The sequence below is a fragment of the Kryptolebias marmoratus genome, linkage group LG22 (genome assembly GCF_001649575.2).
Source record: "Kryptolebias marmoratus isolate JLee-2015 linkage group LG22, ASM164957v2, whole genome shotgun sequence".
NCBI lineage: Eukaryota > Metazoa > Chordata > Actinopteri > Cyprinodontiformes > Rivulidae > Kryptolebias > Kryptolebias marmoratus.
Window position 1 is genome coordinate 11,338,914 of NC_051451.1, and position 17,733 is coordinate 11,356,646.

Genomic DNA, 17,733 nt, shown 5'->3' on the forward strand with positions numbered 1-17,733 from the left:
CATTTCATTGTTGTCAATATAGAAAATTTTGCAGTTTTTTGAAGACATTGTCTACTACGCTGTCTTATGTACTGTTACCAAAAGTCAAAACACACTTTTCCCAATCAAGCTGCATGTTTATATATATTTTGTATGAGTTTTTCATAGACTGCAGGAAGAGTAGCAAATCAAAAATCATGTCAGAAATGGAAGAATAACTGTAATAATAACTATAATAGTAATAAGGGTATTTCAGTGCTTGTGCATTGGCCCCTGCTAATGAGTATTCTACAAATAATAAAAATCATCTCATCTCTATCATCATCTCTAAAATATATAACAGGTCCTAAAATAAGTAATAGGCTCCTAAATAAAAGCGTAGTCGCCAAAGGTAATCCTGATACTATCTATACTGTCAAATAGAGTAAATGTTTAAAGTGCATTGAGCCAATACCAGGTTCAGAAGACACTGTACTGCCTGAGGTGAAAAACTGTAACAAACCGTTTTTAGTTGATGTGAAAAGAAGTGAAAATGTGTCACCATGCCCAAGTTTCTATTATATAATGAAAATATGACCAGTGACTTACACACGTTAACAGCCTGGTACATTTCATCTCACATTCTTTAGCATTCTGTTTTGAAGATGTGAACGAACTTTCTCCTTACAAGTCATCCGGTGAGGCTGAAACTGCGCTGAATATGTCGTACAACATGTGTTTTTTAGGCATGGGGATGCTCGCCAGCGTGTACACAGATGATGAGGAGAGAGGTCACGCCATTGGGATCGCCTTAGGAGGTCTGGCATTGGGAGTGTTGGGTACGTATAAATTCAACGTGTAATCTTGGACTACAAACATTTTTGGAACAATTTAGTCCTGATGTAGGGAAGTAGATAGAAATAGAATGATTAAATTATAAGATTGTCCCATTTATTTGTGAATACTACAGGTACTTCCAGTCATGTGTAATGGTTCAATATTAGTTTCATCAGACCTAAGAATCTTATTCCTCACAGTCTGAGAGTCCTTCAAGTTGACTTTAAGGTGTTTTGCACTGAGGACAGGTTTCATCTCGCCTCTTTCACAAAGCCCAGATTTGCAGAGGGCTGTAGTTTTGCTCATCCTTTGTGAGCTTAGTCCCATCTCCCTACAGGATCTCTGAAGCTCAGTCAGAGTGACCCTCAGGTTCTTGGTCATCTCTCTCACTAAGGCCCTTCTCTCTCGATTGCTCAGTGTGGCTGAGCGACCAGCTCCTGGAAGAGTTCTGGTCGTACCAAACTTCTTCCATTTGAGAATCATGGAGGCCACTGAGATCTTGGAAAGATCACAAATGTTTGTTGTTGCCTCCTCCAGACATTCCCCCAACATAAGAAAATTGCAAAAAAGTGAAGGGGGTCTGGCTACTTACACAAGCTACTGTATCTGACGTTTTTGTTGCACCTTGAGCTGTCACGGAGCGGCTGAAGTCATTGCAGTGACTCTCGTACTTTCTGCCACGGATCAACCAGCATGTCCTCCTCCACAGTTGGTCCCCCCTTCGGCAGTGTGATGTATGATTTTGTTGGGAAAACGGCTCCTTTCCTTATTCTGGCTTTCCTGGCAGTATTTGATGGAGGTACAGTTGCACTTTTTACTGCATCTGAGACAACTAGTTAAAAAGTGCTGTTTATCTGAATATTAAGGAGTTATTTTGTGTGACTTCACTGTGTTTTCACAGCCCTGCAGCTCTTTGTTCTTCAGCCAACTAAAGTGGAACCAGAAGTAAGTATGTTTGTATTGATGATTACAGGCAGTATTTAACAGAAAGTAACTTTAAGATATCATTGTAGTTCTACAATTAGGTTGAATGGAAAAATTAAGTTGGTTATGTTGTTTAGAAGATTGTGACGCAACAAGTACATTTATCAAACTGGAACGTGAAGATACAGTGAGACAGGTTGTCAGGGGGAAAAAAACAATGGTCCGACTAAAGAACAACATAGAAACATGAAGATCTAGAAAGTTAGGAGGACTAGAAAAGCATCAAAGATGATGAGATGATAGTAATGAAGTAACACAAGAAGGTGTGTGGCAAAAGGGGAAACAAAACCTACTGAAATAAACGAGGGAGCAGTCTAAAGAAAGAAAAAAATAAGAAAATAATTTAAAAGATAGCAATAATAGAACCAAAAACATGGCAAACCTTTAAACTATAAAGAGAAATTCACAGGTCTTGACTTGTTAGTGACTTAAAAACTGAAAGACATTGTGATTGAAGGCATTTTTAAATGTGATCTATTCTAATGTCACGGCATGGTAAAAATTAATTAATTAATTAATACAAAGCCCAGTACATCTTGCTTTACTTCTATATTTTAGGTATCAGAACATATTCACAAAAGCTGGCTGAGGGAAAAGTATTGGTGGCACAGGAAGCACTGAGGAATGAACTGAACACAAGGAAACACAAAAAATAAAACAAAACCACCAAAAACACAGATTATGGCAAGAAATGCTCAATTTTGTACTAATTTTAATGAGAGAGCTGATTGAGGTTCTTTCACTCTGAGGCTCATAGTTTAAATGCTGTTCCTCACAGGACTTTACTACTCATAATACACAAAATGGAACAAATGTACCTATGTTTTCATGTATAAATTGCTTAGTCTAAAAACTGTGGGGAGTATGAAGAGTTTTGTTAAACCCCTTTGTAAACTGGCCAAGAATGTTATGAATCCTAAACTGTAATTTTAAGGAAATGGAACAAAATATCAAAAAGCTGAATCAGCTGGTCATTGGGTCAAAATCTTGTTTAATGTTTAAATAGTGATTCAAGGTTGAAGTAATTAGCTTTCAAACAGTTCCTGAAAAATTTGAAGGGCTCTCAAGTCATTTCTATGACAGAAAGACTTTAATTTGAAGATTTTTAAAACTAGAAAAGTCAGATTTACCAAAAGTCATATAGCGCACATCTGCATTTAACCATGATTTTTTTTCTTTCACATAGAGCCAGAAAGGGACTCCACTGTTGACCCTCATGAAGGATCCATACATTTTAATCGCAGCCGGTAAGACAATAAAACCATCACTGTTCATTCAAGGGAAGTCAGTGTTCTTTGTAGAAGCATCTGGGAGATTTTGCCTTTCTTATTGGTGCTGAGTAAAAAGCAGGAAAAATAAATACTCAGTTGTTGTTTTTGCACATTTGGACACGTGAAAGTCATAATGGTTTGACTTTGCACCACTAAACAAGCCAAGATTACATGACCAAAAATACCAAGATGTTTTTGGTTTTTAAAGAACAGCAGAAGGGGTGAAAAAAGTCCAAGATTATAGTTTTTCGTAACCTTAGTTTGGAGAAAGAGAGTTTATTTCTGACTGGACTGATGAGCTAATGGCTGGCCTTTATAGGATCACAGCTGTCATGGATTTAAGTAGTTTTGAATTTATTTTGCATTAGGTTCATTGTTTTGTAGTTCTGTTTTTATTTCTCCTTTATTCTGCATTCAGTTAAGTTCTTATGTAGTAGTTTCCTGTGTCTCTTTTCACCTGCCCTCAGCTACGTAATTCTCCGGTCTGCCTGCCACGCCCACCTCACCTGTTCCATGTCATGTTTCCAGCTGCAGCTCATTTTCCACTCACCCTCAGTTCTTTAAAACCCGTCTCTTTTCATTCACTCCTCGAAGCTTCATTCCTGTCCATCTGTTCTTTGTTCCTGGTTGCCCATGACTCTGTATCCACGCCACGTTTTTGCTCCTCGCCTTTCGTTGTAAGCTTTCGTTATTTCATTTGTTGCTGCCACACCAGCTCTTTGCTTTCTTGTTTTCTTTTTGTAAATAAATGAGTTTCATTTTAATTCAACCATGAGTCTGCACACTGGGCTCGCCACACTCAACCTTAACACATAGCGGTACATGTGCTCAGTGTGTGGGTAGCTACTGGGGCCATTATTTGTGCTTGCTAATAAATCTATATAAATATACACATGATGTGAAACTACTTGTGATATAAAAGTTCATGCGTTAGCATTTGCATGAACCACTATGAATTTTGGCAGATTAGAGCCGTTTTAAGATGGCCTTGACGCCCTTTGGTCTTGGCCACTCTTGTACTAGCCATTAACTCATCAGTCTAGTCACAAACAATCTCTATTTCTCATTTTATATCAGGTAATGGATTAACTGTTAATAACATTTCCACGAAACCCGAATTCAAAAGGTCTGAACTACCTATTTAAACCAACTAAACAAACAGCATATTGTTTTTAGTTTGTTTCCACCACATATATAGGATACAGTATTGATGGATTTAGCTGCAATGACAGATTTCTCTCACTGACGCCAAGCCCTGTGTTTGCACAGCTGAACTGGATGTATTTTTGTCCATTCTTCCTGCTGCATTACCTGCAAAAGTACTCTGTTAAAGTCTGATATTACAAAGAAGAAAGTCCAGATGTAGTAACGTTGTTTTGGGGTCAGTCCTTATTTTGTTTTTAGGGGTTTTTTTTCTTGTAGTAGAGGTAATACTAATGTTTCTGGCTATAAAATTACATGCAGTGTGTATGTGAAGAAGCCCACATCATTACAAAGTCAAAAGGGTAACAAAGAGAGCAGGCTGTGCTCGTGTCTGTCTGTGTGCAGGCGGTTCACGGATGAAGGAATAACACATTAGCGCCGAAGAACACAAACAGATCATAATTGACACTGAACACACTTATCTTTAATCTTCATCCCCAGGTGCGATTTGTTTTGGAAATATGGCCATTGCCATGATGGAGCCCACGCTGCCAATCTGGATGATGGAGACCATGTGTGCCAGGAAATGGCAACTAGGTATTTACGAAAGCTCTGCCCAGCACACGGAAGAAAAAACAGATACTGCACGTATCACGTATTTTACAGCACCTAAGAAACAACCACGCAATAAGGAGATACAAAATCCTGAATGCTCTTCAAAATATATAAACAAATAACTACATGGCTACATCTATAATGCAGAGGTGGCATAAAAACTAAGAAACCACCTAAATGGCACATCTGTACAAATATACTTCTCTTGACACTCTCAGTTTGTAAAACTGAGTTGAACTATGGAAACAAATGTCTCAAATTGATGTTATATCATTTTTTTGACTAAAACACTAAAAACAATTCATTTTTAATAACACATTTATATCTGTGTTTTAGTTCTTCCGTTCTAAAGCTGTACATTAGGTAGTACTTTAAGATGTCTTTACTAAAGTATTTTATGTAACTGTTTTTTTATTTAGCGATTTGATTCTACTTAGGGTTAGTCTCCTGATTTTATTTGTATAGATTTTCCTATTTGCACATACGCTGGCTTCAGAAAGTATTCAGGCCCCATTGTCTTTCTGGGTCTGTTATTTAGGCTTGGGAAACAGCCAGGTCAGGGTTGAGGAACTGCTGGATGGAACAAATTACAGAGATATCCTCAATGAAAACCTGTTCCTCTGAGCTCAGACCTCAGACTGAGTCAAAGCTTCACCTTCCAACATGACAATGAGCCGAACACAGCTTAGTACTAAGTATTGAATACTTATGGAACTGCGATATTTCCGTTTTTTCTTTTCAATAAATTTAATTAATTAAAATATGGTCTGAAATTCTCTTTTCACTGTCACTATGGGACACTGAGTGGAGAATAATGGAAAGAAAATTAACTTAATGAACAACCTGCAACATAAGAAAACTGTAAGATGTGAAGGGGGTCTCATTACCTTCTGAAGCCACTGTATATTAGGTACACCTATCGGCCACTTTATTAAGTACACCTTGCTAGAACCATGTTGGATCCCCTCTGCCTTCAGCACTGCCTTACTTCTTTGTGCCACAGTTTCAACAAGATGCTGGAAACAATCCTCAGAGATTTTGGTCTACATTGACATGTTAGCATCACACAGTTGCTGCTGATTTGTCAGCAGCATGTCCATAATGTAAATCTCCTCTTCGCCACATCCGAAAGGTGCTTGATGGGACTGAGATCTGGTGGCTGTGGCTTTGTAGTTCAGTAAATAAAGACCCATCTGAGCAGGAAATGCTTTTCCAGTCTCTTATTGTCCAGTTTTGGTGAGCCTGTGTGAACTGTAGCCTCAGGTTCCTGTTCTTAGCTTACAGGAGTGACGCCCGGTGTGGTCTTCTGCTGCGGTAGCCCATCTGCTTCAAGGATGAATGTATTGTGGGTTCAGAGATGGTTTTTGGCAGACCTTGGTTGGAACGAGTATTTTTTTGAGCTACTGAAGCCTTTCTGTCATCTAAAACCAGTCTGCCCATTTTCCTCTGACTTCTGACACTACCAAGACTTTTTTATCAACACAAATACCACTCACTGGATTTGTCTTTAAACCCTAGAGATGGTTGAGTGTAAAAATTCAGTAGATCAGCAGTTTCTGAAATCGTCAGACCAGCCCATCTGGCACCAATAACCACACGGCCTTCAGTCACTTAAATCATCTTTCTTCCCTGTTCTGATGCTCAGTTTGAACTTCAGCAAGTCGTCTTTACCACGTCTACATGCCTAAAGACATTGAGTTGCTGTTTGTGTTAACAAGCAATTGAGCAAGTTTACCTAATAAAGTGGCTGGCGAGTGTATATTCTATACACAATATAAATATGCACATATGTTTTATTATGCATATGTTAAAATAAACTCAGTGAAGTTGTTTAAATGTTTCATTTCCAAATATTTTCTATCCACAGTCCTTCAACAGTCTTTGTTGTTATTAGTTTTTTTTCTGCACTCTGTTGTGTATGAAGTCTAGGTCAGATAAAAAGGACGAGAGGGGAACAGGATATTAGGGTGTCACATGCTGGCAGCTAGAAAGGGGACTTCATTACAGACAATACAAGATGTACAGCAGCTTGTGATGAGCCACTGATTGAAATCTCCTTATCTTGGAAACATTGCCCACAACTTTCTACCCTTGTGTCTCTCTGTGTGTCTGTCGGTGGCACAGGCGTCGCCTTCTTACCAGCGTCCATCTCCTACCTTATTGGAACCAACATCTTCGGCACGTTGGCACACAAGATGGGGAGGTAGGGAGGGAAATTGCTCTTATCTACTCTCTCTCTCCCACTCTCCCTTTGATGATGTGATATCTGTTTCCGTTCCTATAAATGAGTTTTCAGGGGTTTTAATGTTTGGGAGGCTGCCGTTATTGAAGCCTTGATGATACAGGACTTCCTTAATATAAGTTTGAACTTTTTTTCTCTTTGAAAAGATTGCTTCTTTTATTTTTGTTTGCAACCAAACGACTTTCTTTAACGTTGAATAAGTTTACCAAATATACCAAACAAAATGCAGGAGTTCTGCACTCCTGATGGTGTCCAAATTCAAAGAGATTCTGTTCATCTTAAATATATATTTCATCTTTAATTTATTTTGCATGGGGTATGAACCCAAGACATTTCATGTATTGACAATGAGATTTTAAAATGGACTCATTTCAAACAAGCGATGTCAACTAGTGACTGTCAACAAGATTTAACACAAACCCAAAAATCAATGAAAGCCTGAGGGTTGGGGAAGCAAAGGGTGGCGTAGGATTTCCAGAATGACAACAAATGCATTTTTGTTTTAAAAATCAATAAACTGTTTATTAAAATCTTCCTCAAAGTTTTGCATATTTTGCACACTACATTGCAGATTATATAAAAAAGAATTCTGAATTCTGGAAACACTCCAGTGCTCAATGGACAAGGGAGCATGCGTATTCTGGACCACCGTGATCTTCGAACCCTCAGATGGCACTGCATCAAGAATCGTTATACATCAGCAGCCAATTAAACCATATAGAGAAGTTGGTCTATCAATATTATGAAGTTATAATTCACAAATATCACTTCAAACTTTACTGTGAGAAAAAAGAAGTTTTAGGTTAACCTTGTCCAGGGGCTTTGACTTCTCAGAGCTTGGACCATCACACAATGTAAATGTGGATTCTGTTTGGACAAATCTGTATTCCAGATGTTAATGGGAAGGAACAGATGCTGTGTGCTCTAAACCAAATAGGAAAAGGAGCATCCAAACTGTTCTCAGCAACAAGTCCAAGAGCCTACTTCTGTAATGGCACAGACTTAGGTCATTTCCACTTACTGTTTGTTAAAGCAGCGTTCAACTGAGGTTTTACAGCAACATGTGATGCCTTGAAGACCTTTTTTTCTCTAGGGACATCCGTGCATTTTCAACAAGACAGTGTGAAACCATATTCTGCACACATTACAAAAGCATGGCTAACGAAGAAGAGGGAACAGGTACTGGTCCAACCCGCCTGCAGCCCTGACCTGCAGAAATTTGGACCAAAATAAATACAACAATGATCCAACACTCTTAACGTTAACATCTTTTGTGATGTGAGAAGTAATGGTGATACTACCAAGTGGTAAAACTTATAGCAACCCATTATTTTTTTGTTTTTGTTGCAAGCTTACATGAATGTTTATTATGAAATAAATTAAGTTGACAAAACAAAGTAAAAATTCTTGGGTTTATACTGCCTGCAATGGAAAAAAAGCTTAAGTAAAACTAAGAATGACACCAATTTCTTCAGTTGCATTTTTCAGATTACAAGGGCATATCAATGAGTTATACTTTATTTAGCATGAAGCAGACTGTATATAAAATACACAAAACCCATATTCTGTAATAATCTGACTTGTTAGGCCCAGAATCAGTTTTAACTTTATGCAGGCAATATTACAGTTGATTGCAGTGAAAGTGTTTTTGCTTTGATAACACATTTCTCCTTTACAGATGGCTCTGTGCTCTCATTGGAATGGTGGTGGTTGGGTTCAGTGTATTATGTGTGAGTATGAGAGTAGCTCAGTATGAACAAAAATGTCATAAATAATATGTTTCGTACAACAGGAGATTGTCATTCCGTCTCACATTCCTGTTATTTCTACTGTAGACATAAAGGCAACTAGGTTCTTCAGCCATCTGTTTCCACTCGTTTAATAAATGCACAAGTAAAATGTATGAAAAAGCAGCAAAAAACAATCAATCTTCTTTTAAATTTTAGGTTCCATTTGCCAATGACATCTATGGTCTAATTCTTCCAAACTTTGGTGTCGGATTTGCAATCGGTACGTCTTTTAAATCCACTGATTTTACTGCTGAATACAGCCTGTACACAAAAGATTATTATTGATAATGTTGTGTTTCAGGCATGGTAGATTCCTCTATGATGCCTATAATGGGTTACTTGGTGGACCTGCGCCACGTGTCTGTGTATGGAAGTGTGTATGCCATTGCTGACGTGGCCTTCTGCATGGGATTTGCTTTAGGTAAGCAGAAAACACATACAACCAAATTTAAAACAAAGGGTTTTTTGTGCATAAGATATAATTTCATTGTTATAAATGTTAAAAGTTAAATTTTAGACCTATTTTTTTGCATTTACATTTTTTTTCTTCAACATTAGTTTAGCAAAGCCCATGGAAATGTAAACAGATGTTTGTGTTTAAAGATAAGACTTATTTTAAATAAGCTTATTTTTCTGCCATGAATTGTAACATTAGGTGTTACCTCGTGATTTTAATCAGGTTTTCAAACATTTATGAGATCGATGTAGAAATGAACACAAACACAGAGACACAATGAGGCAGTGTGACGAGACGATGCACTCAGACACACTCATTCTTTAAGATTAAACATCAAGGAAATATTATAGTTAAGAAGTTCCAACTCTAAAATCAGATATGTAGGAACAAACTTTGGAGTTATCGTTTGTTATTCTTAAGTATTCAGTCCTGTTGAGGTCACTTTCATAGTCAAACATAGCTGTGTAACTGAGAGACAGACTAAAGAGACTTCCAATGTTCCACAACAGTGGCTTTTTTCCCTTAATTTCTTAAGAGCATTGATTGGTTGGGAGGCAATGCGATGACATGTCTGACCACTTATCCTGCTCCGGATAAACACAAGTTACCATGGTGACAGACCCAAGTAAGAAGTGCAATTGCTTCAGGATACTGAAAATCCTGAACTGAACCTGTAGTTACCTCAATAAAACACTCATCCTGCTTCGTAGTGCAGGTCTCAGGACAACCAAACAGAAGCACTGGTGAGCTTAAACACACCGTAAAGCTTTGAGTACTAATTATTTAAAGACCAAGGACTGTCTTGATCCTTCCTTCTTTACCTTTTGACCGCAACCCAACTGAATATTTTGTAGTACTTCAGCAAGACAACTTCTGCCGTCATGTGAGACACTTTGCTACATTTTCAGTTCATGCAGAAACAAAAAACTAACATTGGAAAATGCAATTTATGACACAAACACTTGAGGCTGATTTAAAAAGCAAAAGAATTCAACACTGGTCTTCAATGTTAAATATTTAAATTTATGAACCAGTTGAACAATGCAAAAGCTGTTCTCTGTGCTAACATATTCATTTATAGCAACAGTATGACGGAGCGTTTCTTTTAAATAATTTCTACTGAACTCATATTGTCTTAAAAAAGTATTGCTGCTACTTGAATGTAGAAAGGGACTTTGAAAGTGCAATCCTGTGGATGCGCGTCGTCCTCTCCATTGCCAGGCAAATGAACCAGACTGATGCTATTTCCTGTAACAGGTCCATCCATTGGAGGATCCATAGCTGAGAGCATTGGCTTCCCCTGGCTGATGACCATCATCGGAATAGTGGATATTTTCTTCGCTCCTCTCTGCATCTTCCTCAGGAATCCACCAGGACAAGAAGAGAAAATTGTAAGACTCAAAATGTTGTTTAATGTGGTTAACTGGACCTTACATAAACACAGAAATATGGACACCAGTCAGCTTGTGTAACAGTCCAAATGTCAAAGAGCTGAACCTGGAATGAGCTAACCAGTTCATCCCTTAGTTTATACGTAGGTGTTGTTTCCGTTCACTTTGGTGTCACATCAGCTGGTAGTGCACCTTCTAGGTTTACTGAGCTACTGAATTTGTTTTGGAATTTATTGAAAATTAGAAACATTTAGCAAACAAACTGTGGGAGTGACCTCTTTTTGTTTTCTGTTCATCACTTCTCATAGCACAGAGAACACCCGCTGTACCTCTCATAGTAGGAGACTTGTGGTGGCAAGGTTAAACTTGAAATTGATTTCTTCCACAACAGACTGAAGCACAAATGAATGCATGAATACAGAGATGTTGCTGCATTCACATCCTGGTTATTGTACGGTAGGACAGCAGTCGGGATTTTATAGCTGAGATAAAGCAAAGGCAGAGTTCAAACATGGTTAGATTGGTGGATTGTACCGTACACGATTTTAAACCCTCCAGTCTTCAATCCCTCTCTTGTTTCAATGGTCAAACCTGCCCACATGAAGACAAACAGACACACCTGCCTGAGTGCTTTAACCACCTTTGTGGGGGTTTCTGGTATAGTAGGTGTCATCGGCAGCACATAATGCCACAATGATGTCCATTTGTTTGTTTTTGTATAGCACTCATTGCCTCACTAACCCCATTACACTGTTTGCTTTACCCCATCTGTTCCCCTCCTCTGCTATTTCTCTTTATCTGTATTTTTATCTCCTTTCTGGGTCATTTGATACATTTTCACTCGGGGTGCTCTGTTCAGTCAGAGAACAACCTAATTTTGAAAGCACATTGGGTGTCAGATGTAACACGTCAGCAATCACTTGTGTGTCTGTGTGTTTGTTAACTTTTTAAGACCATTTCTCCTATACACACTCACCTGTCAGGACCCACTGCTACGTTTGGAGACCAGAGACTCCAGTCTTCATTGGTTCAAACTCCATTTTTGGGTTAGGGGTTAGGTTTAGAGCAGGGATCAGGATTAGGTTATAGAAATAAATGGAAGATGAATGGAAATCAATGCACGGTCCTCATAAGTATAGAAAAAAATGTGTGTTATATGTGACAGAGGAGTAGACCACATGAAATGAGTGCATAATCAATATTGTCCATTTAAAATAAACTACATTTAATAGTAAAAGAATTAATGTATTTTAGGTTTGTGGTAATTTATTTAGAAATGCACAAAATATTTTTATCCATAATTAAAAAATTCAAAAAAATGAATTTGAACTTTTGTCTGTAAAGCCAAATAGTAACTTGGGACTAATTTATAAAATAATCTAAGATAACAAAATGGTGACATTTAAATGCATAAACTGTATAAGAAGCGTTAAAACTGCTATCAGTGGCTCACTGTCACCATGGTAACTGCACACCAATGTCTTTTACTTCCTGACAGTGCTCTTGATAAGAAAGCCAGATAGAAACACAGAGCAAAAAGTAAGCCTTGAACAGTCACTGTGTAAAAAATGTCATACTGAAAATTGTCCTGAAGAAGTGAAGAAACCTCTAGTCATCTCAGGTCCAATTCAGTTTCAAAGAGAAAATTCTGAGCTTAGATACAATGGAGGTTAAGGGGAGTTTGGATGTGTGCAGTCTGAAGTTTGAGGGGATTTGTTAGAAAACCACAAGTCTTATAGCAATTAAAAAAACAACACTTGGTGAAAGATGATACAAATTACCATGTTTGAGTGCACGAACTAAATGAGAAGTTTAACTTTGTTTAAATAATCAGCTCAGAAGTTAGTGTGACATTATCATCATCATTTCAAAGATCCCCTGGTAAAATTATCAAAAATCATAAAACAAACTGTGATTGAATAAAAGAAAACCTTAAAATATCAAATTGTCAGTTCAGCCATAAAAAGTCGAACATTCTGTGACCCATTTAAAGTTTGAATGATGTCTCTAATCTGTGTACGAAGCTCCAAGAAAGGATGGGTTTTCAAGCTCATTTTGTCAAAAGCCCAATGTTTATGTGGAAATTTAAGCAATTTTGTATTTTTTGAATTCCATCTATACCATTTATTATACTGCAACAAAAAGTCATAGCTTAATGTGCCAGATGTATTTTTTTTTTATTCTAAAAATCAAAGCTTTAGTTTGTTTCTTTGGGTTACAATATAAACAACAGCTTTGAATCCCTGTTTTTTTTTCTTTTAGGCAATTCTGATGGACACCAACTGCTCAATGAAGACAAGGTCCTACTCTACACAGGGAACGTACTACCAAGGTGAAGACATGGATCCAGAATATGACGAATATGATTAACAAGGACACCAGCCATGCAGGTTAACCCTTCAGAGGATATATTTTGTTGTACAAAAAAAAAAAAAAGAAACATGGAAGAAAAAAAAAAGAATAATAATAATAGCGCCATGAAACAATACAGCCAAGATATTTCCATGTGAATGTCCTGAGTTTGGTCGTCACTGTTCGATGTTCTCTTAGCAGTTGTACTGGAGCAAACCAAAGTTGTTCTTCATATGTGGTTGCAAGTGCAATGTGTGAGATAATTTTAGCCAACGGCCTTACTCATTGGGAAGATGTGTCAAAAAGCACTTTTTAGAAAGGTTGGTGTGAGGTAATGGGCAACAACTGTGCTTTCTTGCTTTTTTGGTTCGTTTTATTTTTAAGAAGAATTTTTGTTTTGACCATTGGGTTTTATGGTGTGTGTCAACAATACTGTCCAGAGTATTATTAGCATTTGATGTTCAAGTTGGTGATATAATAGGTGTTTTTTTTATTATTTATTTTCACTTCATAAAGATTCATCCGCTTGGCTGCATTGATGCATTTACAAAAAATACATCAAACCAAAGGCTTCCCAAACCCAGCTGTGCCAGCTATGCTGCAGTGGGGGAGAGCTGCTTCAGAAAAGGGACAGGAAATGTACCCTAAGACCCAGAAATATGCCTGCTTTTTGTTTACTTCATGCACACGTAATGGGCTCCGTCGTTGGTGTGGTTGCTTACCGACGTACATCATCAGGGGAAACAACTAGAGGGCACAACACTGTTCTGAGACAGTACAGAACTTCTTCTTTCGGGATGAAAATGATCAACAAACTGATACTCTTAAAGTTTGGATTTTATCCCTGAACCTTGGTGAGGAAGGCAACAGCTGCAGGACCATTAATGGCGTACCATTTGTGAAGATAACATGATAACGTGCAGAGAAAACGGATGGATGGATGTTTTTTGTTCTTACTTCCCTCTCCTCTGCCTCCACTGGTTTAAGTGGAATCTTTTATATATAAAGTTAATTTGACAGGATGTGCAAAATCGACTCTCTAAACAAACACAGCATTCATCGGACAGCCGAAATACAAGTATAAAAATTTACATATTTACAATATGAACACTAGCTAGACAAATCTGTTACTCGTTTCTATCTCTGTTTCTCATTTAGTGCAAAAATGTATCAGAATGAAACAAACATAACTAAAAGCAGGCATATTTTTGGCCTATGAAAGCTAATCCTCATTAGGCACAAATTATAAACCGAAATCAGACGTTCTGCACCTTTTCTTTCTGTTAGTGAGATTTTATTATTATTATTATTATTATTATTATTATTATTATTATTATTATTACATTCTGGCAACATCCAAGAAAAATGATGTACATGGCCTTTTTCTGCAATCGCTCAACCAGTTTCAACTTGGATATCTGACCATAATTAAAGTGCATTATGTTTGTTGTCTGTCTGCTTTGAGTTATATAAACAATATAAGGTGCATCACTGCTGACGTCCTTAAGAAGTCAAAACTGCTGAAGTGGTTTGACATGTCTGTATGTTGGTTGCTTTTTACTAAAATCTTAAAAAGTTTAAGTTTTCCAGCCGTGCTGGGCTTCAAGAAACGATACATTTGTCTATTTTGTGCACAGCACACTTGAAAGATTTTGCACATAAAACCACCACTCAAGTCAGCATTAAACAATGAATCTCCACGTTACCCTGTCTGAATAACTGAGGACAAACATGAAAACTTGACAAAGGTGTCTGTTCCCCTGCCGAAGGAGTGCTTGTTGATAATGTTTGACAGAATAAAGGTCGATGTCACCACGTCCCAGATCCAAAAATGTCTTCCTCAGAGCCAGAATGTCTGCCAACATCAAGTAACCATGTTTATCTGTGAAAACAGTGTCTCTTCATGTGTCTGTGACCAACGTTGTGTTAATCATATCCGATTGACGTCAGACAGACGTAAGAAGGCGGCTCACGCTCTTGGAGGAGGAAATACCTACCACTGAAAATAGTTAATTGTTCAGCGATTGTTCCAATGTAATGTAATAAATCTCCTGGCCGGCTCGCCATTAATCCAAAAAGGGATTCATTATTACGATTCAAACAGCCATTCTGCTTTTTTACGTTGGTACTAAGGATACTCCACTGGATATCTGGACACAGGAACCTGATAAAAAAACAAGCTTTAATTTTCTGAGGGGGCAAAAAAAAAAATAAAAGGTAAAACATATATATATATATATAGGTAAAAGCTGAATGAACACGTTAAATGTAACCATCTTCAGGGGAGTGTGGAGTATAAAGTAGTGTTTTCCAGTACTGCTCATGTGAACAGCAACACGTTGGTTTTATTCTCCCTATAATAGAGATTTTCCGTTTTCTGACATTTCTGTTGCTTATTTTTTCCAGTGTGTCTCCGGTTGTGCCTGATGACATTCAGCTCAATGTGATCTGTTTTTGTTGTTTGAGCCTTATTGGTTAAAAACATATATGTATTTGTTTGCATTTGGCACGACTTTGCTTCTCAGAAATAATCGGTGTGTGTGAAATGACATTACAAACATTTGTTCTCGTTGAATGTTGTTGCATTTGAATTGTTTGTATGTGATGGGCTGCAGTTAGAAACTCACCTCAAAGTTCTCATTAACATGTTTGACTCACACTACTGTTTTTAAGTAATATCACTATAATAATCTGAATTCTGGTTAACGTTTTTAATTTATTATTGTCCAGAATTTGTTTTAAATGTGTTTGTTTCAACCTCAAATGTGTACTACTGACTGGATGATTGTCTCCTTCATTTTTGTGGAAACAGAATATTCTCTTAAAATGTGGTTCACTCTTAACAAGAAAAAAAAAGAAGAAGAAGAAGAAGCAGTTCTGTTAGCAGATATGCCAACGTTTGAAACTAAATATAGCGACGGTCAGACTTTCAGCACCATTACCATTCGGTGAATTTTAAACGGGGAGCATTTGGAGAAAAAAGGTTTCTGGTTGGTCAACATGTGATTTCATATTATTGCCATGACAGCTGAGAAGGAACAAAGAGGCAACATGCATCTTTTTTCTCCTGCCCCCCCTCCCAGTATGATCACAGAAATCTTCGTGTTGATTGCCTGGGATGCATGCTGGAAGACAGCTCAATGATTGCAATGATAGGGAGATGTGGGAGCAGACACACTGTAATCAGCCTGTCCATCTTAGGACGGGGCTTCAATTACTTTGCAGATGCTCACACAATACCTCCTTTTAGTCTTCAGCAAGAACCAAGACAGTTGTTGCTCCTGCAGCACTGTAGGTGCGGGGGGACGTTTAGCTTTTCGGTAAATTGTAGAATATATTGTACGACTGATCTGAGAACCTCAAATGAACCCACGATGCACCAAGTTCGTATACCTTACTGCAGGATGGCTGGTCAAACAGGGTGGAAAGTGTTATCCACAGGATCAGTTGGTATTGAAACAAAGGCTTAAAACTGTTCATTAATTTCACTCCCTGGACTTCAAAATTGTTGCATGGTTAAGTTTTGCTTTGTCACCTTTGGTCAAAAATACAACAGTGTATTAGAGTCACACTGGGAAGAAAAAAAAATTAAAGAACTGATTTTTGTTTGTTTTCTAGTAAAGAGTATTAGCTATGTTGACATAATAAGATATAAGAAAAAAAGTCAATGTCGGGAATAAAGTCTAAATGTTGAGATAAAAAGGTGAAGCAAAAATCAAAGCAGCGTTGGCGCAAAGACCTCCAACAGCCATGTGTTTTGTCGAAGGCTTTATAAACTTATAAGGCCTTTAAAAATATATCTTTACTTTTAGTTAGATCTTAACTTGTGTCAGAAGCTGTAAATAATTTCTCCAAATTCCTAGTGGTTTAGGCCGCAGTATAATTTTTATTGGTTAACAACAATAACAACAAGCGGTTTCCATAAGGTTCAGGTGATTTAAGAGTATTTAGAGGTAAACAGTATAAATGTGTGTGTATTTGAGACAAACTGAATGACTGAAAGAAGTTCTGTGAGTTCTGCTGCTAGAGTAAAGAAATAATAATAATAATAATAAACACAGAACAAATACAATTCAGGAGCACAATGGTGTGTGCTTCCTCAAGTTTAGTCTTTAAAACACTATTCTTAAACTGGAAACAAACAAAAAAAGAACCATCTTCCTCCTCAATTTATTTATTTATCTTTGACCCTAACATGCACTCTGAGAAAAATGAATTTCCGAAGCTTAAATCCAAAACATGTTGCATGTCTACCTTTTACTAACATGTTCAAAAGTGCTTTTAAGAAAGGAGGTGAAGGTGGATGATGACATTACAATACTGATAACCAAATCAGAGAAGCAGAACCAACCCTTACTGTTGAGGGACTTCTTAACTTTGTCTGCTGCAGTCTGTTAGGATCATCAACGTATCGAATAATACAGGACTCCAAACGGATCCCTGAAGTTAAAGCTAGTACAAGTTTTAAATTCTGCATCCTACATGTCAATAAATGGGACTTTACACTTCAAAAACCAAAACAAACCCACCTCAAATGTTTGTTTGCAAGTGTTGACTCGTAATTCATGTAGTTCTTGCTCCTGTGTGTTCAAATGCTTATTTTCTTTCTAATATCGGTAACTGGTTATTTCATGCTTAAAAGAAGGGTCATGTAGCACCATGGTTGTGTGCAGGGGGAGTAGGCGGGACTAAA

General features: G+C 37.5%; 1 protein-coding gene across 2 annotated transcripts in view; it reads left to right on the plus strand.

Moving 5' to 3' along the window:
- The window catches only part of slc18a2 (solute carrier family 18 member 2), a 28,188-nt gene extending 12,384 nt beyond the window's left edge, over nt 1-15,804 (plus strand). Inside the window, exons 6-16 of one of the 2 annotated variants that reach the window (XM_017421644.3) lie at nt 705-797; nt 1,505-1,594; nt 1,697-1,740; nt 2,966-3,026; nt 4,695-4,790; nt 6,933-7,011; nt 8,729-8,780; nt 8,997-9,060; nt 9,142-9,261; nt 10,555-10,688; nt 12,951-13,058. In XM_017421644.3, the coding sequence (XP_017277133.1) occupies nt 705-797; nt 1,505-1,594; nt 1,697-1,740; nt 2,966-3,026; nt 4,695-4,790; nt 6,933-7,011; nt 8,729-8,780; nt 8,997-9,060; nt 9,142-9,261; nt 10,555-10,688; nt 12,951-13,058 (941 nt within the window). Of the gene's footprint in view, nt 1-704; nt 798-1,504; nt 1,595-1,696; nt 1,741-2,965; nt 3,027-4,694; nt 4,791-6,932; nt 7,012-8,728; nt 8,781-8,996; nt 9,061-9,141; nt 9,262-10,554; nt 10,689-12,950 lie in introns of both variants that reach the window. The other variant, XM_037973377.1, reaches the window with a different exon arrangement.
- The last annotated feature ends 1,929 nt before the right edge of the window (nt 15,805-17,733 follow it).